Below are 17,633 nucleotides of genomic sequence, written 5' to 3' on the forward strand. Positions count from 1 at the left end.
TGTTATTTTTGTGAGTCCGATATCTAACTCTCCCTGCCTGTGTCCCCAGCTAAGGGATTCTCACTGAGGAGGAGACAGCTGGAAAATCTCTAATGCTCTCATAAAGAAAAGGGCAGTAGCAAATTCATTGAGGTTCATTACAATATCTATCTACATTTTTTCAGTGTATGATTCGGAACACAAAAAAAATCTGTCAAATATAACTAGAGTGAGGAAATAATCTTGTTTCCATAAAACAATAAAAAACACCAAAAAGGGAAATGCAGGGTTATGGGGTTAGAATCTTAAACAAGATGCTAGGTGTGAGAGAAGATATTAAGATAAAGGAGATGTCTAGGAAAGAGCCAAAGAAAAGTTGAACTAGGAAAACAGCGAAGTTGAGGTGAGAAATAAGAGTTAGCAAAGGGAAAAGCAAAACTCAAATTATAGTTGTTGTCACTTGATGGGAGTTTCAAGGAGCTGTGTACCTGAAGGGAATGAGAACAGAAGACGGAAGCTTGAGGACACCACTTAACGTAGAGAGGAAGAGCAGAAGTGGGAGACATCAATGTTACAAATGTGGAATTCTCCTAAGACAGGGTCAGCAGGGATGGTGGGGATGGTGGTGAGTGAGGTTTGGTGATGACAGAGAACACCATAAGATGTCCATGAATTTGGGAATTTATATAGGATTGGGAATTCATGGAGGGTAACTAGCTAGCAAAAGATACTGGGAGAAGATGAATGAGGAAAGAAGGGAAGAACACTTCAGAATAGTGAGACAGGATGTTAGGACATATTCTATAGTGCAGGACACCAAGGAGAAGAGCTTGCGCTGCCTACAGAGTGGCCTACACAGCCAGTGGGCTACTGTGAGTGGGTGGGATTTGGGGATGCCTAAAGGAAAGAGGCAACAGATGGTTCTAAAAATAAAGGAAAGAAAGGATGCTAATTAAAATGAGATTCCAAAGAATGGAGAAAGGGACATAAGAGGAGAATTGAAACAAGTTAGTATTTGACAGAAGAAGAGACTCTCCACTTTTATTTTCTCATGGCACTGAGGACCAAACTCAGGGCTCTGCCACTTGGCTCCTTTACTCTGGTAATGGCAAGAAAGTTTTGGGTCATCAGTTATAGATGCAAGAAGGTATTTCATTCATTCATTTAATAAGAATCCCAAATACAAGAATGGACAGAGAAATATTTAGTCCCAACTTAAACAGGACCCTGGTTCTAGTTGGAGATATATCTTAGTGAGGAGACAATTTACAACCCTGAGGATCAAGCAACGAGGGGTCAAGGTAAGAAAATGGGGAGGGCACTGAAAGGAAAACTCAAGAGTTTCCTTGCAAATGAAAGATTAGATTGGGGGGAAGTGCCATTACCATAACATACAAATGAGTATTTTTTAATGAGGTGGAGCCTGCTAGTGTCTAGAAAAGTTGTTTTTAGAACCATAGGAAGCAGCTTACAGAGCAAAGTACACTGGATTGCATATTAAGACCTTGACTTCTACTTTTATTGTTATTGGTAAGTTCTTTCACAAGGTTCATAATAAGTTCAGACGAACTTATACTATATTAGAGTAGGTATCTAAATGGCTGCTGCCCATCAAAGAGAAGGCCATGTGGAGAAGGGAGAGGTTGAGATAGCATACCTACAAACCAAGGGATGTTGAGGAATGCCAGCAAGAGCCAAACCCAGGAAGAGGCAAAGAAAGGTCTTCCAAAACAGTCATGACCCTAAAGTTTCCAATTTCTTGTCTCCTGGAAATAACTGTATTTATTTTATCATAGCCTTTGAATTTGTGCTATTGTGTTGTAACAATCTGAGGAAACTTATACAGCCTGGGTTGAGAACACCTGGGGTCTTGGTAAGATATCTTTCAAAGAGACACAGTCTTCTAAGTCAACCACCCTGAGCCTGGAGCCTGAGAACCAGATTTTCTGAATTACCTGTATATGCTTCTTATGAAATTTCAAATGCGAGAACCCCCTAGGACTGGAGACTTTTTAAGATGTCTGAAAACCATGAAATCTACCTGGCCGGACTATTGCAAACCACAGAGGATGCTGCCTCTGGCCTACATGAATGGAGTTTGGCATTTGCCCTTCTATATAGGTCACAGAAGGCACTTTTCCAGTGAAGAAATGAGAAGATTATTTCTAAAATACCTGTTTCTATACATTTTATGTATTGTGTGTTCTGGGAGTATTTTAAAGGTAAAGACCTCAAGTGTTCTTTTCTTCCAGAAGAGAGATTTCTGTCTGTACAATTTGACAAATAATGAGATTTTTCCTAATCTCTTTCTCCTCTGTAATTTTCTCTGTAGGTTTCTCTCTTCTCATCTTATTTCAGTTTCTTTTTTCTCCTCAGCCTTATTCGACTTCAACCCACCTAGAGATTAAAGTTATATGTGTTATATATATTGATTTCCACTTTTATAATCTTGGTCCTGTAGATTACGCACAGAATGCTTCATTCTGAGGCTTAATTTGTGCCTTTTAAATGTCTTTGAGGCTTCTCTTTATTGACAGGGGCTCAATAGTATAGAAGTTATGAGCAAAATAGATCTAGACTACTCAGATTGAAATTTACATAGTAAATTAATAATAGTTGTACAGTGTTAGGAAATTGATCATGCTTCTTTTTTGCCTCATGTCCTTATTATGGGCATTAGATGAATTTGTGTAACAGTCAGCATGGTTCAGTTCTGCTGCAGTGAGGAATATCTAAATACAAACTTAATAGCTTAAAAGAGTAGAGTATTCAATCACACCACTACCACCATTAATGTCCCTTAGTTTTGTCGTTATGGTGTTACTTCATGGTATCCCTCCCCCGCCGTCGGCCAAGCCCCCATCAGACTCTGGGGAGTAGTTCTAGTCTGTCACAACTTGAATTTGTGACAAAAGGAAAATAGCTAGTGGCAGCACTATAACTTTGCAAGTGGCCCAAACCATTTTTCTTCCCTTAGCTGTGTGGGACAAATCACACAAAATGTCTGAAATAATGAGACAGGAAATGCAATCCCTCAGAAAGGGTAGATCTTTCAGGAAAGGGCTGACAGGAGGGGATAGAAAATATTAGTGAAAACAGTGCAAGCTAACAGGATTGGTATTAAGTGAAAAGTTAACTTGAACAAAGAATGCAGAAATGTGCATTGAGTATAGTGCCTGGTGTGTGTGTGTGTGTGTGTGTGTGTGTGTGTGTGTGTGTGTGTGTGTGTGTGTGTGTGTGTGTGTGTATGAGAAATGGCTCAGTGGTTAAGAGCACTGGCTACTCTTCTAGAGGACCCTGTTTGATTCTGAGCACCTGCATGGAGGATCGTAACCTTCTGTAATATCAGTTACAGGGGATCTGATGACCTCTGCTGGGCTCTGTGTATATACCAGGCATACAAGTGGTAGACAGTCACACATGTAAACAAAATATTTATGAACATGAAACACTTTATAAAAGTTGAGAAGGATGTTTAGGTCTTAGTCAAAGCTTAACAAGTTCTATGTGTACCTGCATGAAAAATCTGAGAGGGAAAGGAGAATCAATAACTTAGGATTTTAGGTTGACTATGAATCCAGCCATGGCTCTGTACACGTTTTTTTGTTTTGTTTTGTTTTGTTTTTGAGTTTTTAAAATGTTTATATTCACTTTACAATCTAATATCTCAGTCCTTCCTTGCCTCTCAGTACCCTCTCCTCACACAAGTCCTCCATTCCACCTTTCCCTTCTTTTGAGAAGGGGAAGCCCCACTCTGGGTGCCACAACACCCACATCACCCCCCACACACACATACAAAGTTGCTGCAGATGTGGATACATTCTCTCACTGAGGCCAGACAAGATGGTCCATTTAGGGGAGCGGATACACAGGCACGCCGGTAGGCAGGCAGGCTCATGGACAACCTCTGTTCCAGTTGTTAGGACCCGCATGAAGACCGAGCTGCTCATCTGCTATGTATGTGCAGGGGCCTAGGTCCAGCCTGTTCTCTCTCTTTGGTTGGTGATTCGTCTCTAGGAGACCCCAAGGGTCTGGATTAGTTGATTCTGTTGATCTTCCTGTAGAGTCACTGTCCTCTTCAAGTCCCCCAATCCCTCTCCCAACTCTTCCACAAGACTCTCTAAGACCTATGTACTGTTTGGGTAGAGGTCTCTATATCTCTTGCAATTGGCTGCTGGATGGAACCCCTTAGAGGACAGTTATACTAGGTTCCTGTTTGCAAGCAGAAGGGAGTATCAATAGTGCAGCGGATTAGTTCTTGCCCATGGATGGGTCTCAATTTGGGGCAATTGAGCCATTCCCTCAGTCTCTGCTCTAACTTTTTTCCTGCGTACCTTTTAGACAGAACACATTTTGGGTCGAAGTTTTGTGGATGGGTTGCTGTCCTTATCCTTCCTCTGGGAGTCTTGCCGGGACACCAGAAATAGCCACTTCAGGATCCATATGCCCACTGCTAGGAGTCTCAGCTTGGTTGATTCCTTCACAACTTCCCCAGTGGATTGTGAGATCCTTGAGGGCATCCTTTTCATCATTGTCCTAGCTCACAGTGCCCATCTAGTAATTCCTGAAGTTTTTCCCTATGAGTCTGAAGCTTGAATAAATGGTCTTAATTGGTTTAATTGGTGTTTTGTTTTAAAGTTTTCCTTTATGAGTTTAATTTTAGAGAGATAATTAAGTGATTCTGGTTAGATGGAGAGCTAAAATGTCTGATATTTTCATATTCACCTTCACCTCTCACAAATATATTCCCTGTCTCCCACCCCTTCTAATTTTGTGTTTTTATTTTATTTTTTACAACTCACTAAGTCCAATTTGTATCGGCCATCTACTCATAAGTGTTGTGCCATCAATTGGAGCATGGTTGACCTATCAGAGACTATACTGTTAAAGAAAAGTAACTGCATCCCTGAGCTTCCATAAGCTGCTATTCAGTTAGAGCTTCTGAGGTCTTCCCTACTCTAACCTTAATTGTTGACTGGATTGTTCTTATGGAGGTCTTGTGCAGACAAAGATGTTAGTTCATTTTAACACAGTAGACCTGTGATCTTCAGAATATATAACTCTTTTGATCCTTCTGGCCTCTCTCTATTATAATTCCTGAGCCTTGAGGGATAAGGGTATGATAAAAAAATATCCAATTTTTGACTGAGCACTCTACAGATACTTACTTACTCTTTGTTCAGGTGTGAGTTATTCATGAGCTGCTCTCCATTGCACGGAGGAGCTCCTCTGCCAAGGATTGGCTAGCAGCTCTATTAATATATGTTTTTACAAAGAGAAAATTATAGGTCAGTTTGAAACTGTGCCAAATTGGCAAAGTAATAGTCACAAGCTCAGCCTTGGGACTTCTGAGCTTCCCAACCATGGGTTCTAGACTAGATTTATAATATCAAATTTACATGCATTTCCTCCTGTGGAGCAGCCTTTAACTATATCAGGGAGCAGCTGGCTACCCCTATAACATTTATGCCTCTGTTTCTTAGTCTTTATTAACACTCCCAAATATATTTTTGCTATTTATTTGTTTATTTGTATACAATATAATATTCTCTCATTTCCTCCATTATTTTACCCAGTATTGATTTATTCATCACATGCATATCAACTCCCAGTGCAATCATGAGGACAAGGACAGCACAGTGAGGAGATTTTGTAGACAGACAGACTCCGGTTTTGTTTGTTGTATGACCTGGGCTAGTTGTGAGTTTCCTCTTTCTCTCTTGATGTGCGAGGTTGGAGTATAATGCTTCATCTTCATCGAGAAAGCATCTTGTATCCAAAGCACTTGGTACCTTTTTGTAGATGTTAGCTCCATGTCTCCATCATTTTTCTTTCCAGAAAGAAAGATTTTCAACTACACTTAAAAGGGAATGTAGTATTTTCATTTTAGTTATATGTGCTGCCTGGTTCATGTGATCTTCAAACTTAACTAACAAAATACAGTAAAGAGCTCTTTCTTCTCCTATTCCCTTTCTTCCCCTTTAGCAGTGATTCATACATTTATTTCTGGGTATTCATGTAATGACGTAATTGAATGTATTTACTACTACTTGAATACCTGCTCGAATTGGTCTATGAATCTCATATTTAAGATCCTGCATGCTTGCTGCTCCTTCCCTTTACCTTTCTAGTCATCACATCTCCATTCTTGTTCAACTTATTTGTTTAGGCACGTTCAAGGCCCATTTTCTTCTTCATTCTTATGATATGTTATTTATTATTTTCATATTTTATGTATGAATACCCTATGTATTAATCATATCTATCCCTCTAACTCATTTTGCACATCCCCACTTCTTGCCCTACTTTATTACAATAATTGGAACTTTTGAGTACAATTGCTGTAACTTGTGTGTTCCTAGATATGAAACACTTTACTGGGGCATGGGCAACTTACCTGTTGGAATGCTATGTTCAAAGGTGTGCACTAAAATACCTGCATTTACCTGCATTCTGGTATTTGAGTTCTGGTCTGCAGAAATCTTTAGCCAAGCAACCAGATCTGGAGTTTAAGCATTCCTAAAGACTGGACTGACCCTGAGATGGGAGGTGGGGACAAGAAAGATCCTGAAGTTCGTTAGCCAGCTGGTCTGCCTTCCACAGTGGTAAATAAGAAACTCTGCCTCAACAAATGTGGAAGGATCAATATCCAAGGTCATCATCTCACTTCCCAGTGTGTCTCATGGTGCACAGATAGTTACAATCCTACTCATACAAATACGTATCACATCATACACATGCACACACAAATACAAAATTAATAATTTCTAGATATTTCTATTAAAAAGGTTTATTTTGGCATTTAGGATAAAGAAGTCATTTGATGAGAAAAATTGAAAAGTTATTGCGGTGTGGTAAGGTTATAGGGGACATCCTGTTTAGAAGAATTTGAGCTCAAACCTATGGCTTGATTTGTTAACAAGAAGATCCAATAGTCAGGACCCTACAGTATAGTAATATCTAAAATCATTAAAAAATATCCAAATTTATGAATTACACCAGGATGACAGTAGGAAACATCCTAGTGAACTTGTAGATTTTTAAATAAACAAGGATAAAAACAATGTTTTCCAAGGGATCTTCTTCCTATCCTTGAACAAATGAGGTCATCTCTTGAAAAGTGGCTTCATGGAGAGAGATTATCACAAGGAATTTTAGCCTCTTGGTTGTCAGCTCACTGCTGCTGTGCGTGCTGCAATTTGTGGCTTATATTAGAGGTTTGGCAAAAAAACTGGAGTAAGATTCCTTCTCCTCTCTTTTGCAGTCATTTATTTCTTTGGAAATCTCTCTCCCTGGGGTCATTCCGTTTCAAAATGGAGACACTCTGTGTTGCCGGTTGAGACCGTTGAGTTCATTTTACCCTGTGGTCAGATGCAATTCACAAATCCTGTGGAATAGGGTACAGTGTTTGCTTTGTTCCTCTTGGTGGCAAGAGATAATGGGTTAGAGTGCCTAACTGAAATCAAGCAGGAGAATGAAAGGAGGGAGAGAAGGGCAGGAGGGTGGGAAGGAGGAGAGAAGGGAGATATCAGAAATCTAACAATTGCGCATCACTCATAGACAGTGATAATCCAAAATACAAGCTAAAGCTATCCCACGAAACTCAGACCCAGTGAACTGACTAGACTCACCACAAGAAGCTGCTGGAAGCTGGTGTCATGTGTGATTGATGCTGGATAGGAAAAGTGAAATAACAGAAATAAGGTTCTCTAGTTTGCCTCCCATCTCACCGTAGGAACGCTGAGCTCACGGATGTACACTAGCACATCTGCGTTTCCATGGGTTAGGGATGTTTGACCCACAGGGATTCTTACTAGCTTCTCTTAGGTCAACTGGGCCTCACAGTTCCAGAAGACTCCATTTCTGGCTGAGCTTATACCTACTCTGACTCTTCAAGTTACGCCTAAGAGTCAACCATGACTTCTGTGCTGCTTCCCTCTTCTTCCTCTCCCATTGTTAATCCATTTTTTTAAATCAGCCTCTTCTGACCCTTGCTTGCTGTCCCTGCTTCTGCAATGTACAACAAATCTTATGACTTTTACTTTGGCTGCTGTCTATAGTGTAAGTCGCTTTCACCTCCTGTCTTAGCTTCCTAAAAGATTCTCTTCTGTCTGTTACTCGCCTCCATTGGCCCCCTGGATCCATAGAAGCCAGAATAATTGTTAAAATTTAAATTAGGGGATTGAAGATATAGCTCAATGATTAAGAGCACCACCTGCACAGATATAAGGATCTGAGTTCAAATCCCCAACACTCACATTAAAAAGAAAACAAAACAAAACAGAAACAAGTATGATATAGGTCAGCAGTTTTCAACCTGTGAGTCACGACCCCTGTGAGGGTGAAACAATCATTTCATGGGGATTGCTAAAGACCATCTGCATGTCAGATATTTATACTATAATTCATAACAGTGGGAAAATTGCAGTTATGAATGAGCAACCAAAACAATTTTATGGTTTGGGGTCACTACAACACCAGAACCTACATTAAAAGGTTGCAACATTAGCAAGGTTATATTAGCAATGACACTGATATAAAGTGTCATTGGCCTCAATGAGCCATGGGAGTTCTTAAAGTATGAGAGAAGATGGTGGAATGGTGAATGGTACAGAAATCACTGAGACATAAGCACAGCCGTTGTGAGGCACTGATGTTTCTCAAATGTGTGGAGAAGCAAATGAAGAGGAAATGAAGAAATGCTGCTCTCTGTGATGAGCAGTCTTCTCTAACTTTAGGTTAGACATCAAATTTGTAGTTTCAATATTGACAGTATTTGTATTATAAAATGCTATGTACTTTAGGCTTTGTATCCCGAACATGAATGTTTTTAGATTTTTGTATGAAGGTCCTTGCCTCTTATTTATATTTAGTAACTGTTTTATGGGTCAGAAACCCCAAGTCTAGAGATATCTAAGGTGGAATGTTTTGAAAGGGTGGTCAGCATCAAACCAATTGTCAGAACTCAATTCCTCCACCTTCATCTTTACATTCTTTAAAGATTCTATTTTTGGGTATTGTTATTTGCCGATGTGTTCATTTTTGTTTGATTTTTGTCTGCCAAGCATAGATTTTTAAATGTCTAACCAGCATTTTCTTGAAGAAAAATAAACACCATGTTGTGACTACTAAAAAAAAAAAAAAAAGCCAGACATATAACTCGAGCATTGTGTGTAGGGATGGTGATGGGGCAGGAATATTGCTGGAGCTTACTGACGGCCAGGCTAACTTCGGATTCAGTCAGCCATCCTGTCTCAAGGGAATAAAGCCTGAGATGGTAGAGGACACTTGATACTTTCTTTCTGGCTGCTTCATAGGCACACAGGGATGGGCACCCAAACACACCCTTAGAAAAATACTTTATAACACAGAAGAAGTAAAAGCTCCTCATATTAGACTATATGATCTGTGCACTTAACTTTCTGAAGCATCCCGTTGCCTTTAGAACAGTATTCGGATGGTATATCATACCATGTAGGGTCCTTTAGCCTCTCCACATAGCACCAACTTCTTCCATGGGATGCCACCTCCAGCCAAAAGTAGACCTCCTTTGGGTTTTGCAACATGCTTCACCTTGGGTATCTGTATGCTTGATTCTTCCCAAATCTATTTCTTCAGAGAAGCCTTATTAAACCATCTCAGTTAGAACAGGAACTCATGACAAGAACAGAACATAGAGGGTTTGTTTTTGCTTTTGTTTTCTGGATCATTGTATGAAGTAGGCACTTCTTTGTCCTTGCCTCTAATTCACAATTCATTTTATACCAAATTATGCCCATTGTAGTTTTCTTCAGTGTGTATAATATGTGTGTGGTGGGGAGGTTTGGGCAGTATGTGCAAACACCAGGCCTAGCAGTGAATGGATTTTTCTGAGGCAAGAAGTTAATCCTTGTTTGATACAACTTAGTGGCCAGTGTTGGTTCAAACTTCTAGAGTCTGACGCTGGACAGTTTATTTTAGGCACATTTAAGTACAGCACAATTTTGGAGAAAAGTTTCCTGTTGATAATTGATTGAATCCTATGAGTACACTGAAGCATAAGGCATCTTCACATTCAGACTCGCCAAGGTACATGCATTCCATAAAGATGGGTTCTAGTGATGGAGAAATAATGCCAAGATAAAGAGCTGGAGAGAATGCCTGAGATAAAATAAAAGTCTTTTCGAGTCAGGACTAGCCTAGCCTTACAGATAGCATAGAGGTTACCTAGACTATCATAAAATGCATGTTACATCTCCAAGAAGGATGGGTGCTATTAGCTGAGACACAATGTTTAAGATAAAGGTCTAGGCAGGAGTAGTCTTGAACAAACTTTATAGTCTGGGGGATTCAGCAGTAGCCTGGCCCTACAGATAGCACAGGTCACCAGGCTATTAATTATACTCATTCCCAGCCTCCTGGGCAGAAAGCAGGTTGTGTCTCTCTTCCTTTAAGTGGCAACCCTGCCTGTTTTGCATTCCTAGGTTCCCTCTTGCTTATCTGTGAGCACAAGAACCTCATTCCTTCTAAACGTGTAGAACTCAACTCTATCAAGACTTATGTAATCCTTAGATTGTCCGTATCTCTTTAGACTTCCTCGCCCCTCACTAGACAGCAAGCTCCGTGAAGGATTGTTTTTTTCATTGTATTTATCTCATGCTCAAAATTACATTGGTCGCATGGCCTTACGGTTCCATATTAACCCTTTGTTAAATCCTGTACAAGACAGTCCTTTGACACACTGCCACAGGTGAGTAAGCTGTGGACCATTAACCCAGAAAGTAGAAAGTACGGAGGGTGATGGGTAGCCTCTAGAGGAAGAGGAATAGTCTGCTGGACATGTTACATATGCTGGGCTCCCTGGAAGGTTTTTAACTAAAAGCTGCATCTCCATCATTGTGCCTGTGCTCGGGCTGTACAGTTGAGCACTTGTCTTCTTCCCATCATGCTTCTCACTACCTCATATGAGACTTAACTCAGCACACTGCATGCCACACCTGTTGTGGGAAGTTTCCCATCTCTCCCTGCGGCTTGAAGACCTCGGTGAGAATAAAGCGATCTAATTGACCTGTTTTTGCCACAATAATTTTATATAATCTGGCTTATTTTTTTCCCTAAAAAGAAAACGCATGCTGTAGAAATGAGTTTATGAAAATCCACTAAGTTTATACTTACAAAGGCAAATCAAATACTTTCTCCACCTTTTTGGATTTTTCCTTTTTTTTCTTTCTTTCTTTTTTCTTTTTTTTTGGAGCTGGGGACCGAACCCAGGGCCTTGCACTTGCTAGGCAAGTGCTCTACCACTGAGCTAAATCCCCAACCCTTAAAATTTTATTGACCTTTTTTTTTCTTTTTCTTTTTCTTTTTTTTTCTTTTTTTCTTTTTTTTTCTTTTTTTTTTTTTGATTTTTCTAGGCAGAAAAAAAGAAATGCTTCCTGTCCTGTCCTCCTCTTTAAGTTCCTTTCTTGGTCTTTGCTTTACCCCTGAATAATCTCCTCTCTCTGGGAAGCATGGGTAATAAAGTCTGTGGTGCTCTGGGTTCAGTAGAGGGCTGCCACAGTAGATGCTGATGAAATGAAGGTAAGCATTGTCTCCATCTCTGTTTTTGTTTTGTTTGTATCTGACACAATCATTTGCATATCCTTTTATCATACCATATTGATATAGACTTGTATACATCTCTTTCAAGAGAGGAATTTTTGTTTCTTTTAGTGCACTGTAGAATTTTCTTTTAGATGCATGTGGAACATGGCTCCTAAGGAAACCAAGGTACAATTTTCTCTTATATACAAATAGAGAAATTCTGGTAATGAAGCGTCAATGTTAGCCACCCCTGTCCTCTCTAATCGAAACAAATGTCCTTGAATGTTCCCCTCCCACTTTTGAAAACAGCCCTTTGTGGCGGATGGAAGAATTTCATCTGTCTGCATATGAGCAAAACCAATGGGTTTAGCGTAAATCATAAGGTCAGACCAAGAGATAAACAGAAATGCATATCGGGGGTAATTTGTTTTCTTGGCTATATTGTTCCTGGAGGAAATAGTAAAATCATACAATATAAATAGTCTGTTTTCTGAAAAGCCTAACAAGGGAAACATGATTAAACTCTACCATGTGTAGGTCTGTCAAGTTGAGAGGGAAATTTTCTCTAATATCTGATTGTCATCTTCCTCCAAGCAACCAGCAGTGCTTTTTATTTTAACATTTTATTTCGATTTTATTATTCATTCTCATTGCTTAAAGACACTGGACTTCTCTTGGGTTACTGTAGCGGTTCCAGAAAGGAATTTGGCAGGTGTTTTCCGATGCCATTCCTTGCTCCCTCTTGTCCACTTATCAGGGAATTAGTCTGTGTTTCATGAGGCTAAGACTTCCCTCAAAGAGACAATGCTAAGTCAGATGATAGCAAGGTCAGAGGGAGTGGCTGCTCTTTTGGTATCACTCCCAACAGTCATTAGAGGCTATTTTCTTTTCAATAATGAAAAATTTGACACTTTATACTTATAAATTTCTATATGCTAGAACTCTTCTTCTGTGATTCTTCCTATTCGTCCTAAGTATCATGGTCTTGGAAAGTCAACTGATGGGAGCTGCAAGTTCTTTGGTATAGCTGTAGCACTCATGATCAAGCAGCCTAAGGAGAACCACAGGGTTTCTTGAGATCAATCTTTGTTGCACACACTGTGAAAGAATGGAAACATGTCAACACATACATTAAATGTGTGCCCCATTGCAGATCAGGATCATAATCATTTCAGTTTTTGTAAAGAGAACAACAGAACATTTATGGATCTGAGGTTGTTAGTTCTTGGTAGTTTCATTTTCAATTCTGACTTGAACAATGTCTTCTCTCCTCCTCCTCCTCCTTCCTCTCCTCCTGCTCCTCCTCCTCCTCCTCCTCCTCCTCCTCCTCCTCCTCCTCCTCCTCCTCCTCCTCCTCCTCCTCCTCTGCTTTTCCTCTTCTTCTTTGTTTCTTCTTCTTCCTGTTGGGGCACTATCTACCTACAAGAGAGAACTCTACAGTTTTTGTTTCAGTGATGCAACTTCATTGGCTTTTTGATGGATTCTGCTAATAATGATGATGATGATGATAATATAATAAAAATAAGACGACGATACTAATAATAACAACAAATCTTCCTTCCTGGACTGGATCTTTCAGCTTTGCAAGCCGAAGTTTCTATGTTTCAACTTTTGGCTTGTGATAATAACAATTTACCTGGCTGAGTCTCCTTTGTGAGTTTCAGGTTAACTTGGTAACCCCTCTCACTTTACCCAAACTTGCAGCTAAATTTAAAAATCATTTTCCACTTGTATGGTGAATTGACCTTTGGGCTTGACTAAAGATAAATGCTGTGAACACTTCACTTCTAGAAGATAAGGTTTACATACAAAAAACTCACTGAGGCTTATCAATTTGTTACCTTAAAATGAATGTTAGAAAAGATTCCTTGTCATTTTAATCAAATTAATGTTAATTACCCCCTGCCCTCCTCTTACAGTAATAAGAATTAGTGATACCGGAAATAGCAGGGCATGAAAAATTCCATTAATGTTTCTATAATTTTAATTATAAGATGCCACATTCTACATTTGAATATCTGTATTTGAATCTGGCCTTAAATGCTATATCTGTAAGATGCTAGCTTCATTGACAACACTTTGGATGAAACCAAAATTTGTTTTACAGTTCTGTGGCTAACATGAGACTTGTGTAGTGGTGTCCCAAACTGATTGCATTTGTGTTGTCATTCTCTCTCTTATCTTGTACCCAGTCATAAAAATTAAGTGCTGTGAAAAAAATTGCCAAAAGCACAGATGCTACCTTCTAGGAGAGCTTTTTAATAGCCCACATCTGAAACGGTTCTGCCTCCATAGCCGATATTCTCTATCCATCTTTGCTTTGTTCTTTCTTATCGGAGCATTTGCGTGTAGACTAAAGAGGATAAAAACATAAAGCACAAAAGCAGATTCGTTTGTTCCAAGAACATCTGTTCTTGGTATAAAAAGCACCCACACGATGTGGTCCATTTTCTCCCAAAGCCCTCTCGTGAGGGTTTGAAAAGCAGCTCTGTATCCATCCGAGGCTTGAGTTGAAGGAGATAATGAGTGGGTCTCTCTAGTGAGTTGAAATGTAGGGACAAGTTCCATTTTAGTGTATGAGTTCAAGATACTATTGAGAGGCAAATATGGGATTAAATAACTGTTGTTTATTAGCAAATTCTTCTTCTAAGATTCAATGGACTATTTCAGGCCATCGGTACCTGATTTGAGGCTCCCTGGATTCAAATTTTGTTAGTGAATGATCAAGATTCTTATTCATTTGAATTGCATGTTTGATGGTGGATTCACACCAAAAAGAAACTCTGTTTGTGCTACAATTAAAATAAAATGCTGAACTGTAAAGCCTTTATTTTTCAAGAGGAGAAAAATCTGCCAATCTTTAGCTACTTCTGCAACTCTTACAGCCAGTACGAAGAGTACTAGTTAGTCAATATTTAAAAGTAAAACTTAGCGTTGCTTAGATGTTATTGTTTTCTTTCCTACAAAGTATAGCGTAGCTTTCTCTCTTACATAGTTTAATAGATTCCAAGTCAATTTTTAACATGAAGCTGCCCACATATTGGCTGATTCATTCAGAAATGCTTAATCATCTGCATGAACTGAACCCTCTGCCTCACAGGGGGAAGCTTAATCTAAGTCCACAACATCTCTGAAGTCTTCTTTGTCCTCAGACTTCTAGCTTGCATCAACGATGGCACACATTCTGAAGTTAATGTCTCTTCTCTTTCTAACAGGGTGCATTTTAATACCCTGTGTCCGCCCCCCCCCCCGTCTTGCAGTCTTTTGCTGTTAAACATCACAGTCCCTTGCTTCCCAGGCCCTTGAATTTCATCTTGGCTGTGTCAATATGAGTCTCTCAAGACAACTTAATTTATTCCTTTACCTAGCGGTACTTTATATGAAAACCTGTTTTGAACTGTACATCTTCATTTTAAAAATTATATGTTATTTCATTCTTTACTCATTTGAGTTTTATTCTTTATTTTTCTGAATTATCTATCATCTATCTATCTATCTATCTATCTATCATCTATCTATCTTTTTGGAGGATGATGAACAATGAGAAAAGCCTGGGGCCCCCAGGTTACCCTAGGAGTATTATTTCAATGTTTAAACCTGGACAGAATTTCAATCGTGTTGCTTACTTTTATGATTGCTGTGTTTGCTACATTCTGGTGGGACTGCAGCATAGTGGAAAAGCTAGGTAAAGGTAACAGACCTTGAAGAGTTGTTTCTCACCCACTTGGTAAATATTTCGTAGAAAGCACACTAGTGTATTATGCTTAAAGAAGCAGGAGATGGATAAAAATAAAATTCTGATGAATTTCTGATAGCTAAGACTTGGCAAAAATTGCCAGCTGATTATCTATTGCTGTATGTCTTATTATTTTTAGCATTTAAGACCTTGTAACTATGAATAAAAAGGGATACTTATTTCCTTCATTATAGATGAACGTCCTTCATGTTTCAATTGAGATACCTGCTTTTGGTGATCAATATAGAGGGTTCTATGTTGTGTAGGATCAGTGGAAGTCGGATCTTTGGCCATCCTGGGTCATGTACACCAGTGTGGCTTTGATAAAGTCAATACTGTGAGCAGCACATTGAGAACTGGTTCTAACGTTTGACACTTACCGCCATTCTTAGGCAAAGGACCTGAGACCCTGTACGCAGGGCAGAAGCTCAATGACAATGAGTGGCATACCGTCCGGGTAGTGCGAAGAGGAAAAAGCCTTAAACTAACAGTGGACGATGATGTGGCTGAGGGTAAGTGCAACTATGATGGGCTTTGACTCTGCTTGACTGGTCCCTCTGACATTCCACTTCTGAAACTTCTTGTTTTGTTTAATAGATGTCATACCGACTGCTCTCTGTGGACAAGAACAGGCAAGGCTAAGCATTAGTCCTTCCTCGGATTTTCACAATTGTCCTTCTTCAACTTGTAGTATAAAGCTAGAGCCCTATTGTAATATCATTCTTTGGTCAAACCTGTGCCCAGAGAGCTGTACAGATCCTGCTATAATTAATAATTAAATATCCCTGATCAGTCACCATCCATGTGTCTGTTTTCTCCACCAGCAAATGAATCTCTCTTTAGTATAAGAAAACAGAGAGCCCAAAAATTAGAATGTCATAGGGAATATAATAAATATTAAAAGAGTATGGTGTAGGAGGTGCTGGACACGTTTGGCTTAATGAGCTGTTCATTTATTTAATTTTTAGTCACTAAGTACCCACTGTATTTAGGAAGGCAATGTGTAAATGAATAAATCCATATTGTGTAAAGAGGCTCTCCAAGTCCGACACAAAGTGCAAGTACTTCCTGCCGGCACACTATATGTCAGCAGTGTGCTCAAACAGCGGAAGATAAAAGGCACACAAAAATGACCCATTTCCTATTAATAAATCAATTGAGGAGCTTAGAAAACAGTATTCGAAAATGTTAGGAGTATGTCTCGAGATTCTGGAATAGGTGGGTGGGATTATAACTGTCAATCAGATGAAAAAACAACCAACTGTGGTTGAAAAATTAAGACAGGCAAGAGAAGGTAGCCTCCCTCTCAGAACTTGATGGATATTTGTAATTAGTCAGGGGATGATCCCGAGTCTTCGGCCTAGCATCCAAGCACTCAATATGCTGAATTCACATCCGTGTAGGGAAATAAACTCGAGGCAGCACAGGGCAATTACATGGATCTCTGCAGGCATCTGAGCTGGCCTCTGATCTAGCCTTGACATTAACTCCCTGCAGGATGTTTGGGAAGCCACTTGCTATTCCTGACCCTTGTCTAATACAGTCTGCAGCCACAGCTGTCACCCCCAGTGCCTTCTGTGAAGAGCAAGACAGTTGGACAGGCAGAAGCCTAGGGTTTAATACAATCAGTGCCAGTAAATGGTTTTATGCCTCTGGGATAGATATACAAAATCTCATTTTCTTCATTTCCCCATCTTTCAACTTGAACCTCTGTTATTTTTAAGGGCCTTTCCATCATAAATGTTCTGTGATAGTGAGTTCTAAAATTCAATTTTAATTCATGAGTGTGATCTTCATTACTTCTGGAATTTAAGTATAATTTTAGTGGTGTGTGTGTGTGTGTGTGTGTGTGTGTGTGTGTGTGTGTGGAGAGAGGGAGAGAGAGAGAGAGAGAGAGAGAGACAGAGAGAGAGACAGAGAGAGAGAGAACAGAGACAGAGACACACACACAGAGACAGAGAGACAGAGAGACAGACGGAGAGACAGAGAGAGACAGAGAGAGACAGAGAGACAGAGAGAGATCAATCCACACAGAGGAAAAGCATACAGCATATATCCATTCAGCATTAGATGCTGCCATAGCTGTTTTACAAGTATCAATTCATTTAATCTTCAATAATTCAATATTCTTTCAAAATAAATGTTCCTATTGTCATTTTACTGAAGAGGAATGGGAAGTTAGAGCTGTGTAATTAAGCTTCAAATCCACATCTGTGTGATTCCAATGAAGGAAGCAGTTTGCTGCACTTTCCAATCCATCACAAGAAAATGATTTCTCTTCCAGTGCAGGCAAAATATAATGAAGTGGGTTAGGGTGAGGTAGGGAATACATCTAAGGATGTCTACCGTGGTGCTT

The 17,633-nt window shown here is 39.6% G+C and overlaps 1 protein-coding gene across 7 annotated transcripts in view; it reads left to right on the forward strand.

Annotated features, from left to right (window-relative positions):
* Positions 1 to 17,633, forward strand: part of LOC116905663 (neurexin-3) — a 793,437-nt gene that overhangs the window by 749,169 nt on the left and 26,635 nt on the right. For all 7 annotated transcript variants that reach the window (XM_032908632.1, XM_032908638.1, XM_032908639.1 and 4 more), the window contains one exon: positions 15,670 to 15,789. In XM_032908632.1, the coding sequence (XP_032764523.1) occupies positions 15,670 to 15,789 (120 nt within the window). The remainder of the gene's footprint in view (positions 1 to 15,669; positions 15,790 to 17,633) is intronic.

Source organism: Rattus rattus, chromosome 7 (genome assembly GCF_011064425.1).
Source record: "Rattus rattus isolate New Zealand chromosome 7, Rrattus_CSIRO_v1, whole genome shotgun sequence".
NCBI classification, from domain to species: domain Eukaryota; kingdom Metazoa; phylum Chordata; class Mammalia; order Rodentia; family Muridae; genus Rattus; species Rattus rattus.